The sequence below is a fragment of the Sturnus vulgaris genome, chromosome 4 (genome assembly GCF_052056855.1).
Source record: "Sturnus vulgaris isolate bStuVul1 chromosome 4, bStuVul1.hap1, whole genome shotgun sequence".
Lineage (NCBI taxonomy): Eukaryota > Metazoa > Chordata > Aves > Passeriformes > Sturnidae > Sturnus > Sturnus vulgaris.
The window spans coordinates 21,978,765-22,001,737 of record NC_142246.1 but is presented as its reverse complement, the minus strand read 5'-3'; the positions used below and the strand labels follow the sequence as shown (position 1 = coordinate 22,001,737).

General features: G+C 38.7%; 1 protein-coding gene across 1 annotated transcript; it reads right to left on the bottom strand.

The window, feature by feature from the left end:
* Window positions 1-2,191: 2,191 nt before the first annotated feature.
* Window positions 2,192-21,165, bottom strand: PGM2 (phosphoglucomutase 2). The gene is made up of 14 exons (XM_014871014.2): window positions 21,022-21,165; window positions 16,441-16,608; window positions 15,494-15,600; window positions 15,065-15,149; window positions 13,742-13,825; window positions 12,977-13,170; window positions 11,666-11,855; window positions 10,903-11,000; window positions 8,267-8,447; window positions 8,060-8,153; window positions 6,805-6,934; window positions 4,099-4,288; window positions 3,359-3,492; window positions 2,192-2,595 (listed from the first exon to the last, which is right to left on the bottom strand). The coding sequence occupies exons 1-14, from the start codon at window positions 21,091-21,093 to the stop codon at window positions 2,493-2,495; spliced, it is 1,830 nt and encodes a 609-aa protein (XP_014726500.1). The 5' UTR covers window positions 21,094-21,165; the 3' UTR covers window positions 2,192-2,492.
* Window positions 21,166-22,973: the final 1,808 nt, after the last annotated feature.

Genomic DNA, 22,973 nt, shown 5'->3' with positions numbered 1-22,973 from the left:
TTTTGCAATTGCTCAAGCAGCTTGATAAACCACTGTGAGTTTGGCTATTTTTTTTGTCACACATTCCCCAACCAAGTTGTGAACTTCTGGAATAGCGAAAGGAATGGAGCAAGTAAATTCCTTGACCTTAGGAAGACAGAATGATAAAGATTAGGTCATCATCATATGTCTGTACTGTTTCTGAGGATGCTCTAAAGCAATCCTAAGGATGTTTCAGTATACATGAGTGCACTGCAGGTCTCACTTCCAGACTTCTAACATTAGCAAAATCCAAATCCAGGTTTGGCATATAAAGGCACATGTAAAATATGCCTCTCTAGCCTGTGGAGATTTTAAGATACATATATTAAAAAATTCAGGACCTGTAATCCTCTGTCTTCAGGCCTTCCCCATGAATTCAGTAAAACATCCTTTATCATATTCTGTACAAAAAGAAATGTGAGCCCTCCCAATAAAAATGAAAGTAAAAGGAATGATAGAATGGTTTTGATCTGAAGGTTTCCTTTAAAAATCACTTACTTCAACTTCCCTACATGAAGCAGAGATACGTTCCAGCAGATCAGATTGCTCAAAGCTGCATGCAACCTGGCCTTGAACACTTTCAGGATTCCAACAGTTTTGCTGGGCAACTTATTCCTGTGTCTCATCCCCCTAGTTTAAAAAAATCTTTCCTTATATCCAATTAAATCCATCATCTTTCACTTTAAAACGGTTTTCCCTTGTCCTGTCACTACAGTCCCTGGTAAAAAGTGCGTTTCTTTTAAGCCCCCTTTATATACTGAAAGATCTCATAGCCTCTTCTATAGGTGGAGCAACCCCAGCTCTCTCAGCCTTGTTTCCCTGCTCAGGTATTCTAACACTCCGTTTTCATGACCTTCCTCTGAACCTACTCTGACAGGTTCACGTTGTCCTTGTGCTGGGATGCAGTACTCCAAGTGGGGCTTCACAAGAGCAGAGTGGAGGGAGAGAATCACCTTCCCTGTCAAAGCCCAAGGCTGCAGGCTTGTACAGACCCACAAAGCTTCTCCAGCCCTGGGTGTAGCTCATCAATGCCCAAATTGAAGGCACTGCCTCAGCCTGCCTCCTGAAGAACCATTCCTTTGTCTGTGCCTTCAAGAAAGGAGGAAGCCAGTAGGATGCAGATCCTGTGTGGTGGGATAGTGCTTTTTATCATGCCAATGTCCCCCCCCTTACACAACTGGCTCAGGCATGAGAACTCCCCTCTGGAAAAGTACTGGGACATTCACATGGAGGCTTGAAGGTATTCATTCCTTCTGATGGGGCATAATTCACTCAAATATGCTGACTTCAGATGCAGCTGTCATGTCTTAGAAGGGGTCATAAACCACCAAAGATCCCTGAAGCACCCCCAGACTCATTTCTGAGGCCTCTCACCACAGGACTGCACATGATCTGCAGTGGTACATCAGACTGTGTAAAACTTCCTCTCCTTCCACTCCCCCAGGGCTGCCTGTACCCAGCTGCACAACTGTTGCCATCTTCAAGTTGCACTGAAAATAACAAGCACAGAGAACTTGAATTCTGGGAGATAATCAAGCATAGAAGTTTTGCAATCATAAGAAGTATGTAGCTATAGTTGTGACTATTATTGCCACACTGCTATCCAAAGCAAGTACTGAAAATGCAGAAAAGCCCCATATAAAAGTCAACTGGCAACCTCCAAAAAACCCTCTCAGGCTTTGCAAGCACGGACAAGAGCATGCAAAGAAATGGAAACTTCTGCTCTAAATTAGGCATGCAGAGTTATGCACCAAGTCATGGCAGCAAACAGTGTGAGAGGCTCCAAAACTGGGCTATGCATTGAACTAATTATGCTTAGTTCAGTGAGGCAACAAAAAGGTGCTGTATGTAGATATAATATCTTAATGGTTCATGGTATTCAAAGACAGCTTAGTACACTTTGTATCTCTGGCCTGGAATATGATATATAGTCCCACAGCAAATAGATATTGAATTCATTTGCTGTGAATTTCTTGTTTATTTGGGCCAAAATCCCTAAGAAAGATCACTACTTCTGAATCATCTGCTCCAAGTTTGTCAAAGTCTCACTACAGGCTTTAAATACTTCCTGTTAACAGAAAAACTTGCTTTGCAAATCTAAACCTAGACAAAGTTGCATAGTGTTATCAGATTATATGCACAAAAAAAAAAGTCACCACAAAACAGGCTGTTTCAGATATCAGAATATTACTTATATTTAATTAAAACATGTTTTGATTGAAATACATTTGTAGTCAACTTTTAGTTCATAAAGCTTTCAGTTCAACTGATTGGGTTTTTTTGGTCCATTAAGGGTAAAGGTACTTTCCTTCCAAAATAAGACACTAGAGCCAAGAGTACCCAAAAAAACTCTTAAAAGCAGAAGTCTTTATAGTCAAGAGTTCTCAGATGTTTGGTCCAAAAAACCTTAACTTCTTAAATAATGCACTTCTAATGCTGCAAAAGCCAAACAAGGTAGTAATTTTGCTATTTTACTCAGTCTTTCGTTGAAGTTTGTTTTTTTCTGGTTGAAAGAAGTGTTTTTCAAGAGCGTTCACCAATTCATCTAGTTCCTTCTTCAGCTGTTCAACATCACTGGAAAACAAAAATCACACAAACACAGAAAACAGTGAAACAATGGAAAAGCCAAAATATATATTTTTAGTATGAGGAATTTTTAAATCTGTTGCACTGCTTTAGACAAACATTTTCTATTAATGATAGAAATGTATATATTTGATTTCTTATGGCAATGCACTGATGTTCACTTCCAACTGATGTGCATGAAGACTATGAAGAAACATAGGCCCACAATGTAATCTAACGAAGAATGGCCAATTTGAGTTCAGAAGATCTTCTATTATTAAATTTAAGTGACTAGAAGCGTAATTTTTATACTCATAACAGTATTTTTAGATGATTTTTCTTCTGTAAAAAAGTGTTAACTTCATCATGTAAGTTAATAATTATTTATCTTTATGATTGTATGATTTCTAAGCTTTCCTGTTAAAGATACAATTACTAAACATAAATGGGTTTGAAATATATTAGTACACTTTATACTTGATTAAATAATTATAAAGCAACTATGTATGTAAAAAAGGGGTGAAAATATTTGCATTTATTTAAGGCAGAATGCTTTTCCTTATATTATTTCCACTGCATGCAAAACTGAGAAGAAATTTCAGTGACAAGAAGTTATCAACAAATTTTGCAGAGTTGAAGCTTTATATAAATACATTTATTTAAAATGACTTTAGCAATATTATTTGATAGTGGAGAGCTCCTATTTCACTAAAACAATACAAAAAAGCTATACAGACCATTACATCCAATGTCCTGCTGTAAGTGACAGTACCTGTTTCCAGGGGGTGCACAAAGTTCAGAATAGTATTTGATCTTTGGTTCCGTCCCACTGGTTCTCATTGTGGCCACTCCTCCATTAGCAAAAGTGAATGTTATCATTTGGCTGCTTTTACTAGTAGGAAGTATCTAGAAATATTAAGGATTTTTTAAAACTTGGAAAGATACTATATATAATCTCATGACTTGATATTAGATAATATGACAAAAGCACCAGCTAAAATTCTAGTTTAGTTCTGTTCTTTTCAACATTGTGGTCTTGAGACCACAAGGACAGCCGTGCCCTCTGCCCGGAATCCGGTAGAACTGCATCACTGCTAGATATCTTATTTCAAATCTAGATAATTCTTTTACTGCTAATAGAAGTTGAACTGTCATGGCATATCCCAGGAGGAAAGAAAATGGAGATTGTGCAAAAATATAGAATCCAAAACCACATCTTAATAGACAGTTTAACTTGCACTCAGAAGAAAACAATGCAGATTGCTGTAGCAAGGCAGCAAGATCCACCCTTTACAAACTGTCATCTTGGAGAGAAAAACACACCACAAAACCTAACAAGAAACCCAACACCCCCTTGGCTTCACTTCCTCTCACCAAGGCAAAACAATCTTCAACAATCTAACTTATTTTATGACTCAGCATGTAAATATGTTTAGTGTTTCTCCACAGAATGTTTTAGGTATGTGTATCTACATCACATATGATTTACATATAATTTAGAAAGATACTTACAGCCTTTTGATCTGGCTGGCTGCTGTCATACCCAGTAGTTAGATCCCTTATTCCAGAAACTTTAAATCTACCACAAGATTTTGGGTATGTGTTTTTTCCATCAAAATTTCTGAGGTTGTCAAAAAGTTGTTGAATAACTTTAGGATCATGGCAGATGAAATATGAAGCTTTGGTAATATGGAAGCCATATCTGTGAAGACACAGTATTAGTAAATCCAAGAAGCAATGTTCTAAGAGTTGTACAGCAGACAGATTATACAACCTTCCAAAAAGCAACATTTTGTACTCATGCTCACCCAACTGAAGCATCAGTTCATGCCCTTAAAATTTTAAAAAGGTCTAAACAGCTTAATTATCCCATTTTACATACTTTAAAGAAACTTCTGTGCAGATGCCTTTAATTCTAATGATGAAAACTGAGCAAGTTTAGAGCAAAACCAGAAGAAAAAAGGTACCGTTATTGCCTTGAAGAGCTCTAACCCCCATAGGAAGGGAAGAGATTACATCTAATAGCTTCAAGTGGATTCCAGCTGACCTTTTCTAAGTAAAACAAATTCTGGACTGCTTTTTCCAATCACACTTCATTAAAGTGTTTCTACTCTCCCATTAAAAGTGTTTTTACTAAAGCAAACTGTTCTGAACATTGTCTCTACCTCACCTGCCTGCTGCCAGGTAATGTGATGCATCAAAGACAAATGACCTGGTAACACTGACTTTTCAAAAGAGCATGCTGTTGAAAAACATTACAAGCCTGGACTGATTGTTCAAGCGAGCTCTTGCTACAGCTCAAGACTTATATCCTTGATAAATATCCCTGATTGCAGAGAAAATCTGAGGGCCAGAATCTTCATTAGTTCTATAATGTTCATGTTAGAAATCTGAATGCCTTCTTAAATAGGGTCATGTTTATGTCCTAAATGGACATCTGGAAAGTTAATAGTAATAGTTAATTAGTATTAAGAATTCAGTAAGGGAATTAATAAAACCTATCCTGTATCTGAAAGAAGTGAAAAGCCTACTAGAACCATGTCCTTTTCCTGATCTGAATTTATTTTGAGACAGATTCCCCTTCTATATTTCCAAAATACAAAATAGTTACTTCTGCTTCAACTGTAACTCACAAGGCAAATCTTACAAAAAAGTAAAATAGTAAGATGTAGAAAACTGCAACTCTTTATTAGCCAAAACAAAAAAAATCAAGCACATAAAAAACAACCCTCAAAACAAAACAAGAGCCCTCCTTCCAGCTCATTATCAAACAACAGTTTAATAGGGCAGATTTGTATCCTTCCCTCTATCTGTAGCTTTGCCACAAAGGGTGACTGACTATGTGCAGTGACATCTCACAGACTGCTTTTATGCTAAAGCAGCTCTGAGTTCTCTTCAGTAGCTATGTACACAGCAACACTGTGGCACAGCTCAATTCCACTCAGCCAAATATTCTGAAGTGAACCTGAAGCAGGTGTTGACTGCAGTAGTATTTAAAAAAAATAATAAAAAAACCTAGCCAGAGGTTGAATGTTCAATTCTTGAATATGCACTTCCAGCTAGTAGCATTTAAGGAAATTCTCACATCAGATGCTGTATTTGCTGCTCTAGGTATGAATTCCTCTTTCATGCTTTTATATCACACCATTTATCTACGCAATGTAAGCAAGTCTTTGCCACTTGATTCCTTCCTAAAGAGACAATGAAGCATGGCTAGTGCTGCACACTAATGAGAACTCAGGATTGGCAAAACAAGCAGCACAAAGGTTGGAGTTTTCCATGAGTTTCTTTGCAGGTTCCACGCTCCCTTGTCAGTGTCTATGAGACATGAAGAGCTGGACAGTATCAAACAGCCTGTGCTGCTCCCTCCTTTAAAGCAAACAACCCAAAACCTCCACAAAAACTACTCCTTGTCCCAAGAAATCCAATATTCATCTTTGCTATTGATTTATTTGAATCCATTAAAAAAAAACACAAAAGCAAAAGTAGTGCCTCATATTAAAAGCACTCAGAGGGATACCTAGCTGTATGTAGCCAAGAGTAATGGCCAGTCACAGCAATTCTGCATAATCAGCTCAAATCTCATTAATCAGGAGCAGAAAGAGAAAAGGACAACCAAAACTCAACAACAATAATCTATCAAAAAAAGACAGAATAATAAAATAAAAGCCTAACTTTAGAGCCAACTAGAATTAATTTACTCATAAGTAGCTCCGAAGGACAGAAGCAAACTGGCTTCTATGTATAGCATAAATAAGCCAGGGCTACTCAGACCCATTCTGCCATCAACATTTCACTGTGTCTGGCTCATTTAAGCAGGAAGAAGCACTATCATCTCTACAGCTCAGCAATACAGCCAGCCAAAAACCTGCCCAATCTTCTGTCAAAGGACCCAAGTGCAGAACTTCCCAAAAGGAAAAAACCTTTCAGACAAGTGAAGAAAACCACCACAAAGATCTCATTAACTAATATAGAATTAGTATGGTAGTTACTATTATATTTAAAATACCTTAAAACATCACAAAACAAAGTCATAAATATATTCATGTCCACAAGGCAGGAACACTTTCTGGAAGATTACTATTAGTACAGAATTGTCCTAACAGTAAAATCCACATTTCATTCCTTTATAAACTATAGGTTGCTATTAAGTCCCTATTAGCCCCAGAGTGTGAAACTGAGAAAATCTGAAAAACAAAAAATTAAAATTGAACTCACTCATCATAGACAGCTTTCAGCTGCTGAGACAAAGACAAATTCCTGGTTGCCAAAAAGCTGGCCATCTCTGCAGTTATAACAGCAGCACTGACACCATCTTTGTCCAGAACAGCAGGACAGCACATATACCCTAAACAGGGAACATTAGATATAGTTTGATACATTTTTAACAGGAAATAGGATGGATAGGGAAGCTTAGTCAACATCTTTGAAAGGAGAAATGCACATTACCATAGTACAGACATTTTAGAGTCAAAACAAAAGTAGAAAAAAAATTAAAATCTTCTAATCAACATTAATTTTAATAAGCAAGGTATTTAATGGAATTTGAGATTTGCATCATATCAGTGCCACATGTTCCCAGGTCCTTATGGAGCTTTCTAGAAAGAGAAATGCAAACTGCAGGAACAATGCAAGTATAGCATCGTCTCAAATGTGATTACCTTATATGATAGTGTCAGGTAACACTGATAATCATCTGTGAAATTAGCCCCATTTTCTCTGGTTTTCAGGTACTGAGATACTTAAATAGTATTACAGCTTTTCAATTTCCTCCTCATGAATTCATAACTGAATAACATATAACATATAAATAACATATGAATAACATGAATTCATTTGTGGCTTTCAACCATGGTTTTCCAGTTTGCAAATGTAATTTGGGGTAGTTTTTACTTTATTTTATTCACATTTACACTGAGCTAAAGTCTGTCAGGTAAAAAAACTTCAAGTCTGAAAAATGCATTTGTTTATTTTTTTTAAAATACTTTATGCAGAATTTGTAGTCCAAATCTGCATAGCCATGCTACTGTAGAGATATACATACTCCTAGCTCAGAAACTTTGTGCTAAGCAGAGATACAAAGTCTTAACCACTAGTATCAATTAGCCAAATAGATAATTACCTGTTACTCACTGGAAATACACCCATTGTATTGAGGACACCCTTATGTTGCCATTATTACTCTTTTTTTACATTTTACATTATTACTGAGACACTAGCAGAGCACTGGCATTGGTTGCCCAGAGAAATTGTAGAATATCCTTTCCTGGAGATATTCAAGAACCACTTGGGCCCAATCCTGTGTAATGTGCCCTAGGATGTCCTGCTTGAGGAGGAAGGTTGGACCAAATGACCTCCAGCAGTCCCTTCCAACCTTACCCACTCTGTGATTCTCTACAATTCCGTCACTTTTTGCAGTAGTTCTACTTTCACTATTTTGCAAGATATGAAAGCATAACATTCTGTCTCTTACCTATAGCCTCTTCAAATGCAAAAAGAACAGCCTTCCCCTGGTCCATGAGCTGTTTGGCACGGTTCCCCATCCACTTGAAACCTGTCAGTGTTTCCTACAGCAGTGAGGAGAAATCAAAGGCATGAAAAAGAAAAGCAATGTTATACAAACATATGACACTTTGTAGGAAAGCGAATAAAAGAACATGGAATGTAACATGCTGCTTACCTCAAAGTGAAAACCTTCCTTTAGTGCAATTGCTCTCAGGATTTTGGAAGAAACAGTACTGGATAACATGTAGACATCTTTAATGGCATGAGTATCCCTGCTGTTATTTTTCCAGCAAGTGAAGATCCACCAGCCTAAAAGAGCTCCTAGTTCATTTCCAGAAAATACCTTCCATTCACCGCTAGAGGCAAAAAAGTATTAGAAAATACATGAAATCAAAGGATAATACAGGGAAAAAAATTGGTTCTATAAATTAATATTAACAAATAAACAACTGCCTTAGAATTCCAAGTAACAGTAACACGGTATCATGTGTGCATAATGCATAAACAAAAAAATTCCTGAAAAAAAGCATTCTGAAACAGTTACCTTTCTTCTCCATCCTACACATAGGCTTTTGCAGTTTTTCAAAAATGAAACAGTGATGTTTCCAACATATTTTAAGTAAAAAAAAATGTTCAGCATACAATTATAAACTCAGTGATTAAGACAGGCACAGAGACACAAAAATACTATTCTCAAGTAATCAGTATTTTTAGTTGAGCTAGTGACAAATATTTCTAATTTAATCACAAATACATCAGTTAGTCATTGGGAAGACTGGAAAAAATATTAAATGGGTAAAAAAGATTAACATTGATGTGTTGCTAGAACAGGAAAAAAATTAAGAAAAAAAGAAAGACAAATGTCAAAACTGTCAAAAAAATTCCGTCACAAAAGGGGACAGAGACACTTCCAAACTGACAAAACCAAGACCTACAGAAACAGTACCTGTTGTGAAAGAGAAGCAGACTCAGTCTCCTGCTCTTATTGATGCCAACAGGCACAAAGCAATGCACAGCGGCAACTTAGTGTAAGAGTGCTGAGAGAGTGTGCTCTAGCAGGAGGTTCTGTCAAAGAAGAAGTACAGATACTGTAGAAGCCTATATTAATATTTGATTAGTGAATGAAAAGCTACGGCAGAAGTCTGAGATGACACAGGACTGGAAGTTAGGAGACAACTAAGACTGGCTAAACAATGAGCACAGAGGTAGCAGAATGAGAGCACCACACTCTCACTGGTAATGGGTACAATAAACTAACACCCCTCTTCAAGTTTCTGGTAGCTCAAAGTTTTCAGACAAAAAGCATGAGTGATTTTTCATTCTTGTTTCAACCCATCTTAACTAGCATAATCTGAAGCTTTTTATACCTTTTCCTTAAAGTTGAATTGCCAACTGAGGCCAGCACATTGAATCATTGAATATTGAATCATTGAAATATAAACCTTCCAATTAACACTGTCCAAGATGCAAGTGCCCACAAAAGATCATTCTTCTTTCAAAGGCAGAGAAACCTTCTTAGTTCATGCTGCGAGCCTAATGAGTTTAAAAGCACTCCAAACCCCAAAGAAAATATTACCACTTTTAGAGCTACTACTTTAGCTCTTTTGGTTATCTGTTGAGCATAACGGGTATTTGCACACTCTCCTGTTACTGGACTTTTGAAATTTGTCTAACTGATACAGATTCAACTATTTAATTCACCCACAACGACTGAGGACATCTAGCAGATGTCCACATCATCCCTTGGCTACCAAAAGTCTGTTGCCATAATTTTACATCCCTCTTCTGGTTCTCATGCACAGGGAATCCATTAATACTGGCCCAGCAGCAGTTTTTTTTTTTCTGCTCCTCTCTAAACTGAAAACATTGAAGCTTATTTTTACTAAGGATTTACAGTTTATAACTGCTCAGATTAGTTTCTGCTTTATCAAGGTAGATAAAGGAGAACCACTACTATCTGTAGATATGATACCAAGTGCTAGAACTTCAGCTTTCTTTGATTCATTAGATAAAACCTCAATATGGAAATGTAAACAATTGTAGAAGTACAAGATATCAGAGGGCATAAAAAAAGGGGACAGCCATACTGAGTCAGAACTATAGGTTACATTTCACAGATATAAACAATTTATTGTAAGCCTTTAACTGAGCGAGTTTGTTTTGTGATCCCCTTCTTTGACTGGGCATGCAAAGAGAAATAATGTACGTATAGGTGGTTCTTGAAAGGGAGAGTATGAATGACTATACTGAGAAGTACTAAACTGTGAAAAACCTTAAGGTGAAATGCAAATACATAACATTATGTAAAGAAGTGGGAAACTGAGCAAGAGAAGCACAAATCATCTAATAATCAGTAAAAGGTTTGGTTTAACAAGATTTGAGAAAGAAGACATTCATACTAAAGAGTATTATCTGGCACTATACAGATTCTCCTAAATCGAAGTTATTGTTTAATAAACCTAGAATGAAAAAACGTTTATGGGTGTTATGGAAAAAAAATTAAAATGGAAACCTACCTTTGAAAAGGTATAGCACAATAACAATTCCCAGGCTTCTGTGCATGCTTAAACTACAGAAAGTCTTAACTATTTATTCAGGCTTTTGTACAGTGTCTAATAGTCATCATTATTTCACATCCTGCTCCTACTGTGGTCTGCTTCATACATTCTTCTCACATTTCTGTGTGTTTTCAATCAAAAAAATTACTACTGTGACTATTCTTCCTCTGCAACACAAGTAACAAGAATTCTCCAAATAAGCCTAGCCTTGCGAGTAAAAAATGACAACAGTTTACATTACTTATTACCATACCTCTCTTGTTTCTCTGCAACTGCCAGTCGATCAGCATCAGGATCATTTGCTAAAATGATTCTTGCCCCATCTTTTTCAGCCAAAGCAAAAGACAATGTCTGAAAAAGTGGCAAGCAGGACCATATGAGCGTTAATATTCCCAAATAATATTTGCACTTTCTTTATAGGTTTTAAATTTCCGAAATAAATTTCCCAATTTATTTAATCTCAAACACCCAAAATCATTATGTGTCTCTCAAAAAACCCAAAAACTTCTAGCCTAGCAGCAGAAGAACATAGTCAGGATGTACATCCTTCCACTTCTGTAGTCCAACTTAAAAGCTGTGTAGATTTAATGGTATCCTTCAACAACAAAGTGTAATAGAAATAGTAGTAGAAACTCTAACCACCTGTCAGGACTTCTCCTGCCCCCTTCTGGTGTTGTGTCAGAACAAAAGAGTAGAAGCCTTCTAAAAACAACTGAGAAGATTTTTATTATTATTTTATTTTTTAAAATTAACTATCACTTTGTCCCATGTGCAGATCCTGCCCATTCTGTTAGAGCTCAGAACAAAGTAGTTGAAAGTCAAGGCTAATTGCTACCTGACTGGTTCAAAGAGGGTTATGTCAATGAAAGGATAACAGCTAACTCTTCACTAAATGGAAGACTATGAAACAGATTAAAAATAGACCTTCCACCAATATCTACAGCTGTAACTTTTGGCAAAAAGGAAAACACTGAAAGACATCACAACTATTTAAAAAAAACACCAAACCTATTTACCAGAACACCTTTGCCTTCTTCAGGATTTGGATACTTCACTGTGGGAAAGTCTGGATCAGGATCTTTCTGCTCCGGAACAGCAAAAGGAGGGCTAAGGTCAAATGCCTTGAATGCCAGCTGCACAAATTTATGTCCCACGCCATGCACAGAAGTATGAACAAATTTCAGGTTTGTTTCCTTGTTTATATTCCTGAAATAAAACAGGTTAACAGTAAACTTGGACATGGAAGACTGTTCTGCACAAAACTACATTTGGAAACAGATACAACTCAGTATTCTATATCACTGTTAAAATTATGAATGAAAGGAGGTCAGATTTTAAAAGCAATGGCTTGAAAATCAGCTTAGCCTAATTTTCAGTGATATGAGCCACTCTTGGCATCCAATATCCTGGAATGTGCAAATCACTGGAGCAAGAAAGACAGTACACTCTACACATCCCAAAGAAGGTGAGTGAAAAGCAAACGCAGCTGACTAAAGAGACTCTTGATCCTCAACTCTAGCATTTAAACCACCTCCAAAGACTGTGAACACAGTGAGTCAACAGCAGCCTGCCCAATTTGAGCACACTCATTTTTAGGAAGTAAAAAGCATTGGGCATACCTAAAATCATGCAAACTCCTAAGGAGACATTAAATTCCAATTCTGAAAAAGCAGTGTAATAGCACCAGCTTTCCAGTAACACCTGACTGGTTTTAGCAAGAGTAAAAACATGGTTACTGGTGGTTAAAATTTCTACACAAAATAAGCAGATCTAAAAGGTTGATACTCATCTACTACATAAATCAATTCTAACCGTTAATCACCAAGAGAAAACATCCACTTCATTTTACTAAAGATTTTACTGGGCAAGTGATAGGACTAGGCTGTTGTAAGGCACCCAAGGCTACCAGGAACACAAGCAAGGCTGGAATGACAGAGCAAGACCTTGATCCAGAACTGGCTTAACAGTCTGGTCCAACATCTCTCTCAGAGACTTGTTTTAAGGCTGGTGGGCTGTCCATGCCAGCTCACCTCTGGCAGCCCTAGGCTTGATATGGCACTTGGCTGATGCATGGCCATGAATATACAGGGAGATATCATCAGAAATTTGCTCACTTTGCTGGGTTAGACTTCTACCAGGACAGCTTTATGAACTGGCTTACTACACCACCACACAGGTGCCAGTGCTACAACAAAAGATGACAAAAAACACAGGCAGAACCGGGTCATGGCAGGATTGTGGCCACCCTCACTTCCATCAATTTAAACTGCCCTGCTAACATGCTAGATGGAATAGCCTGTATTCTTAAAGGAATTAACACCAGTCACCTGTAAAAGCACTGTTTTTGTATGTCTTTGAAATACTCCTTATTGACCATGGCATATGGATCATGAAGTAGTGGGCTGCTGTCAATCAGTTTGTCATCCCACGCCTGAGGCCACGGCTCTTGGTTTTCCTCAATGGCCTGAGAAATTCCTTTGTCATGAGGGGAAATGATCTGAGCACCGTTTTCCCAGTAAACCTAAATAAAAAATAGGTGAGTATTTGATCATTAATCTTCTAAGATTTGTTATGTTTTTTGTTGGTTAAGGTACAGTACAATCACTAGAGTATTACAGTAAATTAGGCTTAAGTTTACCCAAAGTATTCTGTTCATATTCTCAGTGTTTCTTCTCACATCTCATTTTTATTATATTAAAAAAAAAAAGTAGTTTAATTTTATCAAAAGATATCAAGACCCATAATGAAACACAAAACAAGACCCAGTCATTTACTAAGAGAACTTCCATTTTTGTATTTTGGAAACAGTCTGTATATAACTGCTCAGCTATTGAATGACTGGTGCATGGGCAATTCAGCAGCGTTTTTTCCAGGGGATAACAGATTACAATGGCATCCTGCTTTCTAGGGTAAATATTTTAATTATATTATTAGTCTAACACGATACTAGCTTTAAATACATAGAAGAGACAAGAGAGATAGAGAGACTAGTAATTAATTTAGTCTATACCATGATAGGAGCTATACACAATTGCATTGGTTTCTCTACATGGAAAAAAAAAAGAGCCAGAAAATAGATCACATTGGAGTACCTTATAACCATTGTCTTGTTTGGGATTATGGGAAGCAGTAACCATAATTCCAGCACAAAGCTTCAGATGAGTTACTGTGTATGGCTGTAACAAGAGAAAGGTACTTGAAGTAGAATTTGCAACATATTATATATTATTTATTCTCATGCATATAGAAAACTTCCATAGTGCTGAATAAAAAGAAAGTCAGGATGTGATTCCTACACACTGACTCCCTCAAGGAGAAGCTAAATAGTACTTGCTCCACTAGACTCCACGTGGCACAACTTTAGCCCTTGTTTTTGCTTGTGTATTTTTCCATGTCTATGTTATTAATGCTGTTCCAGATGCTTTGTGAATCTCTAGGGTAGTGTATTTCTACAAGGAAGGCAGATGCATGTGTTGCCTACTGTAGAATGACTTGAGGTACCTGAGGCCTTAAAAGGTGCCAAATTTGTTGGGGTAATGACAGAAGTCAGCATGGGGCAGAGAACTGCAGCTCAAGCAGTGTCATCCACACTGTCTTTTGGGAGCAGCCTGGGGAGCACATACTCCATCAGGGGTCAGAAGAGAATTGTTTTGGAGAGCGCTCCTATAAATTAGCTCAAAACAGATGGAGTGAATTAAAAATAAAGCATTGTTCATGAACACTGCTCCAATCTGTGTTTACTCCTGGCTCTTTAACAGTGAAACGCAATCAACTGCAGTTCTTGCAACATCATATTAAGCTGCACTGTGAAGAATTTAACTCTAAATCCACAAAAAACTGTATTAGTATAAGACTGCTATGTAGAAACTCTGTGCTCTGTTTGCAATGCTCACTAGAACAACTGGTATAGGGAGAAATTATTGTTTTTAGTACAAAGGCCAAGTGCAGGGCTTTTCTGTATTGCTCTGGAGACACCTGGTGTTCTGATGGGGGCATCGTGGACACAATCCAATAACCCTTCTGGCAAAGCATCACTGTATTCCAACAACTTGCAATTCTGGATTCAATACCTTGAAGCCTTGCCCCTCCTCCCCTCAAAAAAAAAAAAAAAAAAAAAAAAAAAAAAAAAAAAAAAAAAAAAAGTAAAAATCCAGCCAAATATGAGTGTATGTTCCAGACTTCAGACTTCAGACTTCACAGCAATCTGCTGACATTCCACATTCTCCCTTCTCTTGCTATGGATGTTGTAAATTATACATAGCTAAATAAGTACAAGACTCTCTGCAGGAAGAGCTTAAAAAGTAAGAAGTGGTTTGTATAGTTATCCTTAACTTAAGTAATGCAAGGTATCTGACAGAATTTGTGTATATTTAAAGCAGATAAAATACACAGAAAGATAGAAGAGAAAAACCTACCACAAAGGGAGTTGGTATTATATCAGAGAATAGATAAACTGGAACTCCCTGACTGATGAAGGTATTGGCAGCAAGTCTTGCAAACCTAAACAGAAAGAAAAGATACCTAGTGAATATATTCATTTTCTTACCAGTTAGGTTCCTGAAATTCACAGCTTTCCCTCCTACCTTAATGCAATTATAAAATCGCAACAACAAACACCACCACTTATCAATATATCTCACTTATTATACAGACCAAATTTAAATGTGCTCCCTCATTATTTCCAATAAAAGCACAACTCTAAGAACTGCTTTGGCATTACCAACATGTAAGAATACTGCAAATCCCACACATTACAGAAGGAAAACACAGTTGAAGTAGATATAAATCCATCATGAATCACACAAGGTATCTACAAAATACTAAATACAAAACCTAAGAAGTACCTTTTGCTACTACCTCCACTGGAAAGATGAGCACGAGCATCAAACCCAATCACAACTCCTCTCTTTTTCAGGTCACTGAAATTCTTCTCAAGGTATCTGCAAAATCCCTAAAGACAACAACAAATCCAGCCAATCTTGATGTTTAATTTATCATCATATTAAGATAATTGCTAAGATTCTGATGTCTTAGGAAGCTGAGCACACATAACATCTCATTGAACTGCTGTGGGATTCAGCTTGTCCAGGACCAATAAACAACAAGAAATTCAGAAACTTTCAAATCAATACTGCAAACCTGGACAGCACTTAAATACTTTAAAAATTATCAGATTTAACTCCAAAAAGGAACAGATAACACAATTAGTCCGAATGGCCTGATTTGAGAAACGATTCAGCTGTCTTAGGTCTCACATGAGGAAGAGAACAGGTGGCCAGCATTTCAGGTTTTTAACCAAATCTCACCCTTAATAATGACATCTCTTTGGCACGTGGTACATCACCACTCCAGACTGGAGTTATTCAGGGTTGTGGGTTTTTTCCCAAGTAGATCTACTTTAGGATCCATGTATGTATACAGACCTTCAGTGCTTTTATGTAAATGATGTCCAGCACACACAAAGCTTAGCCCAACTTTCGTAGTCTTTGGGGTTGTTTTGTAGTTGTTACAACAGCACTAACTGTTACACTTGAGTTTAACAGCAGCTGTATACAAATTAAATTGTAAATCAAATACACAAAGTAACTTCTTTTAATGGTTTAATAGCTTCTCTCTACTTGTTTTCAGAGATTAGCACTCAGCTAATAATTTTAATTTAAATTACTTCTGAAAACTGGAAGAATAGGAGACAACTTGTACTTCCATAGACTACTCATTTACTTGCCATAAATTAGGTTCTTCCATTCATATACACAACCAGTTAAGTGAGATAAAGTGCTGAACACAATACCTGGGTTGTCTGGATAATAGTCAAGTCATTCATGTGGGAAATCCCTGCTCCCATGGCAGCTCTGAGCCCTGCTGTGCCAAACTCCATTCGTGAGCCAAAGTATTTCTGCAGTTCTCCGGCATTTCCTTCCGCAAGCAATTGTTTCACGATTGCGTAAGTTTTTGGATTCTGTTGAAACAAGATTCAGATATTCTAAATGAGGTTTTGTTGTTTTAATAGAACTGACTTTCTGTCCCAATCTCTGGGTTTCAGTATCAAAACATGGCACAGAACTTCAAGAACACCAGAACTCCTGTTGTCTTCTTGATTTTAAATCAGTACAACCTCAAATATTTTAGATTTATCTCCGTAAGAGAAGATGCTACCTGAACAGCAATGTGTGTGTGTATATATATACACATCTCTCACAATCTGGGATGTTAGAAGATTTCCAAGATGTCTATTTTAATGTTTTCTCTTCTTAAAAACAAAACAAACAAAAAGCAGCACTTCAACAGTTCAGAGAATTTTTCCTCATCACAAGACAAAAACTACACTAAACATTTAAGAAAGTAAGTTAAGCTAATTATTAAGAAACATTTGTTCTTTCTATAGCACTATAGAAAAGAGTTTAAAACAAATTATATCATAACCTTGTCCCAAGACTGGCTCGCACCACAGGTAGCAGCAAAACTAAGCAAACTGGGCAGAAGAGAATTCCCAATGTATTTCCAAGTAATACTTGTAAAAAAATCCACAACGCCAGGATGAAAGCCTAGAAACTACAGCCAAATTCTTAAATAAAATAACTCAAGAGTGGCAACAAAAAGGCCATGTCAGACCACTTGAGAACAGTGAGGAGTTTCTAACTTTCACTGCTTTTCTTGGTATATTGCTTCCACAGATTCTCTGTTTTTAATTACTCTTTTTGTTTCCAGACTTAGGGAATTAGCAAAATCCTGTATACCTCAACTTTTCAATGCAATAACATGAGACTTGTGAAGTTCAGTATTAGATTTTTGGAGAACTGATGAGCCAAGAGGACAGATGGCAGGTGGCAGACTCCTGACAACAGGATTATCTGGAGAGGCAGCAGGTTACTCACTGCATGAGTACTCCACCTTACTCCGGAGTACAAAGATTATAATTTCCAAAGGGACACAAACTTTGATTTCTAGGCAATTAAATGAACTCATAAAAGTCATAGACTTTAATATTTCCTGGATGACCTAGGTATGATTACAGCAAGGGAAAGCATATTACACTAGGCAAAAAGGAAAAAAAAATTAAATGTAAAAACATGTATCTTCTGCAGCTTCAGAAAATGCTGCAGAGCACACAGAGTAGTAGGCATGTAAGTTTGCATACAAAGGTATAAACATTCTGCACATCAAACCGAGACCAGAGTCGGGATGTCCTAACCACTGACCTGTGCACCCAGTGCCACAGGACAAACAACATAGTTTAAATACATACTGAAAAAGCTAAAGAGCCTTTGGTGCTAATGAGCAAACTGCATCATGGAGAATAATCTAAAGTATTAAAAAAAAAAAAAAAAAAAAGAAATCCAGCTTCCTGAGTGCAATAAACAATTAGGTACCCCAGAATTACTGATTTCCAGTGCAAAATTTACCAGTTTACCAGTCCAAGAATGTTGTAACTGACACTCCCTCGTAGACAGCTTGACACAATTATCTATTATTATTGAGTAATTACATTCTGTAAGAATAAATATAAGTCTATGTTATGGAATATATAGGGCAGCACAACCGAGTTTAGGCTGTTTACACGTTGACGTCAAGTTTTTGCTTTAACATCAGGCCTATGTCTCAAAGGCAAAGCCTGAATGACACCATTTGCATCCAGTTCTGTACACTGTCCAGTCACCTTTTAATTCCCCTGGGTGAGCTTTGTGCACACAAGTCATGTCAATACTGAAATGAGCATGTTTTTAGGCAGTTACTACACACATTTCTACAGGTGTTTGACAGACTAGAAGCTGTAATGGCAATGCAGAAGGACATTGGGAGCATCCTGCAGCTCTCACAGCCAGGGAGTTTTTTGTTTGTTATTGTCAGAGGAATTTCCCAGGTTTGGAATCTACTGTGAAACTAAAGGGATCCTCCAGCATTTTAAGTCTGGTTAAATGTACATATCCAGGTGGCCGCCCAAGTTCTAAGAATTTCAGTCCGTAGAATTTTCTAAAGAAAACTTGGTTGCATTAATTTAGTTGATACCCACTGCCTGCCTCCACTCCACACCAAATAATGGCAAAAGCCAGGTCAAGTCTGTTTAATATGGTAGAAGGATTTTTCCAGAAGTACTGTTACAATTGTTTATGGCTATATTCTCCTAAGAATCTGCCTTTTTTTTTTTTTTGGTGTGTGCGTGTGAAGAATGTTATGATGCCATTGCACACAGCTAAGTGAAAAACGAATCTTGATTTTGGCTCTTTCTTTTCCTTAAACAAACTTTTCACAGTATCTCTACCAAAGAAGGACCAAATTGTATCAGAAGGATGAAGTGATGGCTTTTTTCTTTCTTATTGATTCTCTCAGGTTACACTTTTTCTGCTCTCAAATTAAACCTGATGTGAGTATGTGAGTACCATTTTCTGTGAATACAGTGGCAGGTGATTTAATACCAAGTTAATATCCACTAGTGCAATTAGCTTGAACATCACCTGGTAACACTCGAGTTATTTACTTTAATCTACACTACAGGAAGGCTCCAAGAGTTATCATCAGTAGAGAAGTCCCCACAAGGTTTTAGAGGAGAGGAAGAACTTCTGACTAAACAGATTTTGTTTTTATGAAAACCAGAAGCTACCTTCCGTTCATAATTCTATGACTGATAACAGAAAGAATGAAAAAAATGCTATTACTGTAATGAACACAGTGATGAAAACAGTCTGGTAACAAGCACAGTAATTGTCGTTGTAGGTAGAAACTTCCAGTTAGGTCAGCAGGGCCACCATCAGCCATAAAGGCTTGCTCTTGCAGACAATTATTTTCTAAGAAAAATGGGGCTTATCATCATTAAATATTAACCTATCTCCACATGTCAAAAAGGAACTTTTTTTTATATCAGAGTAAATGGACAAGGGTTATATCTGATTCTTCTGTTGCTCAATAGAAACATGCAACAGCTCCCTGAGAAATTAAAATACCTCATCATTTTTGAGCAATCAGCAATGGGTATTGCACACTAGTCAATTATTACTGAGTCAAAGACACAAATGCTAACAGAGGGCTAAACTTGCAAAAGTAAAGATGCTATAAAGGATACTGCATTAGATTTCCCAAGGCTTTAATAAAATAATCAGAATAACCAGTTGAAAAGCAAATTATTACACAGAAGACAGGAATATAACTAGCGCTGGTCAGGGAAGTTAGGTAAATAAGAGGCTCTAAACCCAAACTATTATTCTCAAAATCAATTAAACTGGGGAAAAAAGGCACAAAAGCTTATTGTCATCTGACATGATACATTAGCATTTCGGAAAAGATGACTGGTTTGGCTCAGCTCTATCATTAATAAAACCAGAACTGGGTAACTGGTCAGTTAAACAACTGACTGATCTTTAATGAAGAATCACAACAAGCTCGAGGAAATTCTAATGATGTCCTTTAGAACTTGGAAAGAATACTAAAAAAACTATTATTATAGGTTTCCACTGATATTTTTGAAATAAGCAGATGCCTTACCAAACAGGTATGTGTGCTGCACAAAACTCAGAGAGCATTGTTGAGTGCTCAGCCCAGTGGAGTCATGTTAGTGACTGAAGAGGGGCAATGGCCAGTGTGTTCCAATACAGCCAAATGAACAAATTATATGAAGAGGGACATAAAAAATTCAAACCAAATGTTCCAATAGAGGCCTGCATCTCAGTGGGACCTGCAGCAGCGAGCAACTACATGACCACTTCCAGAACACCACTGTGACAAGATGTATCTTTAGGTATGTGGAAAACAGAAACACATAGAAGATTTTACTTCAGCGCATAGTGTTGTCAAAACCAAAATCAAAGATAAGTCTCAACAGGAAGGGAAACAACACCTGAAGAAAACGAGACTGGCAGCATCTGCATTTCCAAGTACCTTTAAAGTGAGCCCACATGTCTCTTGGGATCAATATTTTAGTAAACAAAAATTTGAAGGTACCAGGAAGTTAACACTGAGAGACAAGCAACACAGCAATGTATGCTGGTCTTTAATAATTAAAGTCTACCAACTGCCCTGCGACTGAAGCAGTTCAGAACAATGCAGGCCTTTATGAAAAAGACGTTCAGTACAGCTCAAAGCCACACTGAGACCAGCCGGGGCGCTTCTACACGAAAGCGGGGCTGCTGCGGCAGGTGCCGGGGCCGCAGCACCGGGCGGGGGGCCCGCAGCCTCACCTGCGCCTCTGGATGGAGGGGCAGAGAGAGAGCATCCCTTTATCAGAGAGGTCTGAGAGCAGAGCCGAAGGAGCAAACGGGTGCTTTCACCGCACGCCAAACCAGCACAATGCAAGAGCCGCGCCTCCTGACTCTTCTCCAGCCTGCGCCCCCACCGCCCCCCAGCCAGCCAGCCCTGCCTGGCCGGAGCCGCCACCGCTCACCTTATCCCAGAGCAGCCACTGCTCGGCCGCGCGGTGGAGCGCGGTATCCCCCGCGGAGCCCTGCGCTGCCATCCCGCTGCCGCCCGGCCACCGCCGCCGCTCCGCTCCGCTCCTTCCCTCTTCCGGAGCGCGCCCGCTCCGCTCCGCTCCGCTCCGCTCCGCCCGCCGGGCCGCCCCACCTCCGCCCCGCCCGCCTGCCCGGGCCGGGGTCAGGGCCGGGGCCGGGGCCGAGGCCATGGCCGGATGGCGCGGCCCCGCCTCCGTCCTGCCCGCCGCGGCCGGGTGGAGGCCCTCGCTTAGAGCGGGAGTTTGTTTAATCCTGTTTTCGCGGGACGCTGAATGTTGTCAGGTGTTTACAGCCCCGGTGGGGCTGCAGGAGCCCCGAGGGCAGCCCCGGACAGCCCCTGGCCCCGGCCCCGCGCTGCGCCGAGCGGAGCAGGAGCGTTCCCAAATTTCAGCGGGAAGACTGCGGGGGACACGGCCGCCTCCTCCGCAGCATGGCTGACGGAAGAAAGTAGCGCTGTTGTTGGAAATGTCGCTTTGCACGGGCATTGGACTAAGGCGATCTGAGATTCCTTTTTATCGTCAAGATAAATGAGGAATGAGCTCGGGAGCACTTTAATATAGGAAAAAGATTACAACTAGACGATCTTTAAGGTTCTTTCTGACCCAACACATGCTATGATTCTATGATAAATTTTCATAGAAATAATAAATTGTACAGATATTTGAAAACGTTTCAAAGTTCATTAGTACATTACCAGAATGCATGTGAATAAGAGAAATGCTACACATCACTTGCAAGAGTGTTAATGCACATCCTTCTGATATTCACTACTGATGAGTAAAATAATTGTTATGATACCCTTACAGAAAAACTGTTAAGAGGAAACATCAGAGGAACCAAAAAATAACACAATCAGAAAAAAAAAAAAGTTGTTTGGCCCCTTTTCTAATAATTTCTTTTCTCTAGCGTTTTTATAATGGTAATTTAACCCAGCTCCTCTGACCTCTGCACCTCTCTGGATGAACTCAAATCTGACCTCAGCTGCAAAATTAAAAAAGTAACTGAATTTCACTCAGGAAAATGGACTGTGTTCCTTCTGCCGGAATTAAAGATCAGGTTAATATGACTTTGAATAATTATTATAGCTTGTAGCATAGTATCTTTGAGAGAAGCCTGAGTTACCAAGCTGCTGCTCTGTCTAAACAATTCCTGTAACTAAGCTTGTGTTTTGGCTGGAATCCCTTGAAGGTGCCATGAGAAGCCCCTCCAGCCAGGTTGATTTCTTACAATTTTTTTTGGCAAACATATAGTCCAGAGGACACTGAACCCTCTTTTTTGCCTAATAAGATTCTGTCATGAGCTTCCCAAAGTACTAAGGGAAACAGCAGTGTGAGTGCTCTGGGACTTCAGGACAAGGCGTTCTGGAGTTTTTCCCTACATTTTATCAGCCTCTGTCTGAAGCTGGGCTAAACCAGGTGATGCACATCTGCAGGGAGAGCTGTAAGGAGTGACTGGGATTTCCCTGTTTAACTCTACAGGCCAAGGTAGGGGAAGATCCCTGAGAGTGGTACAGATGCAGTGTTCTGAGGCTGCTGAGAAATGTGAGGTCACTGTTACATACAGGAGCAGCAGAGTACCTTGGCAGGGGTGCCAAGTCCTGAATCCTCTTGCAAGGGATATCCTATCCAGGCGCTTTCCAACAGTGCTTCAATGGGAGCAAGGAGCATCCCTTTTCCCCCAAGTTTAGAGGATGGGGCAAATGAGGAAGGGGCTGGCCTTGTGGAAATGTCACTGAACTTCTATATGCTGTTCAGCACTGACTTTGTAAAGCACCATAACAAGGACTTCTGCCACTGACTCAACTGAAGGAGATGACAGATTAATGGAACATATCCTCTTTCTCTTGAATGCCTGAGGTTGGCTATAAATCAAGCAGGTTTTCTTC

Bases quoted from the DNA above. Each gene is read 5' to 3' on its own strand.
- PGM2 (XM_014871014.2), bottom strand. From the start codon at position 21,093: ATGGCAGCGCAGGGCTCCGCGGGGGATACCGCGCTCCACCGCGCGGCC. The intron at 11,001-11,665 runs GTAAATAGGTTT...CCACTTTTTCAG, and splicing joins AAGAAGGCAAAGGTGTTCTG to ACATTGTCTTTTGCTTTGGC. The intron at 3,493-4,098 runs GTAAGTATCTTT...TAATATTTCTAG, and splicing joins GCCAGCCAGATCAAAAGGCT to ATACTTCCTACTAGTAAAAG.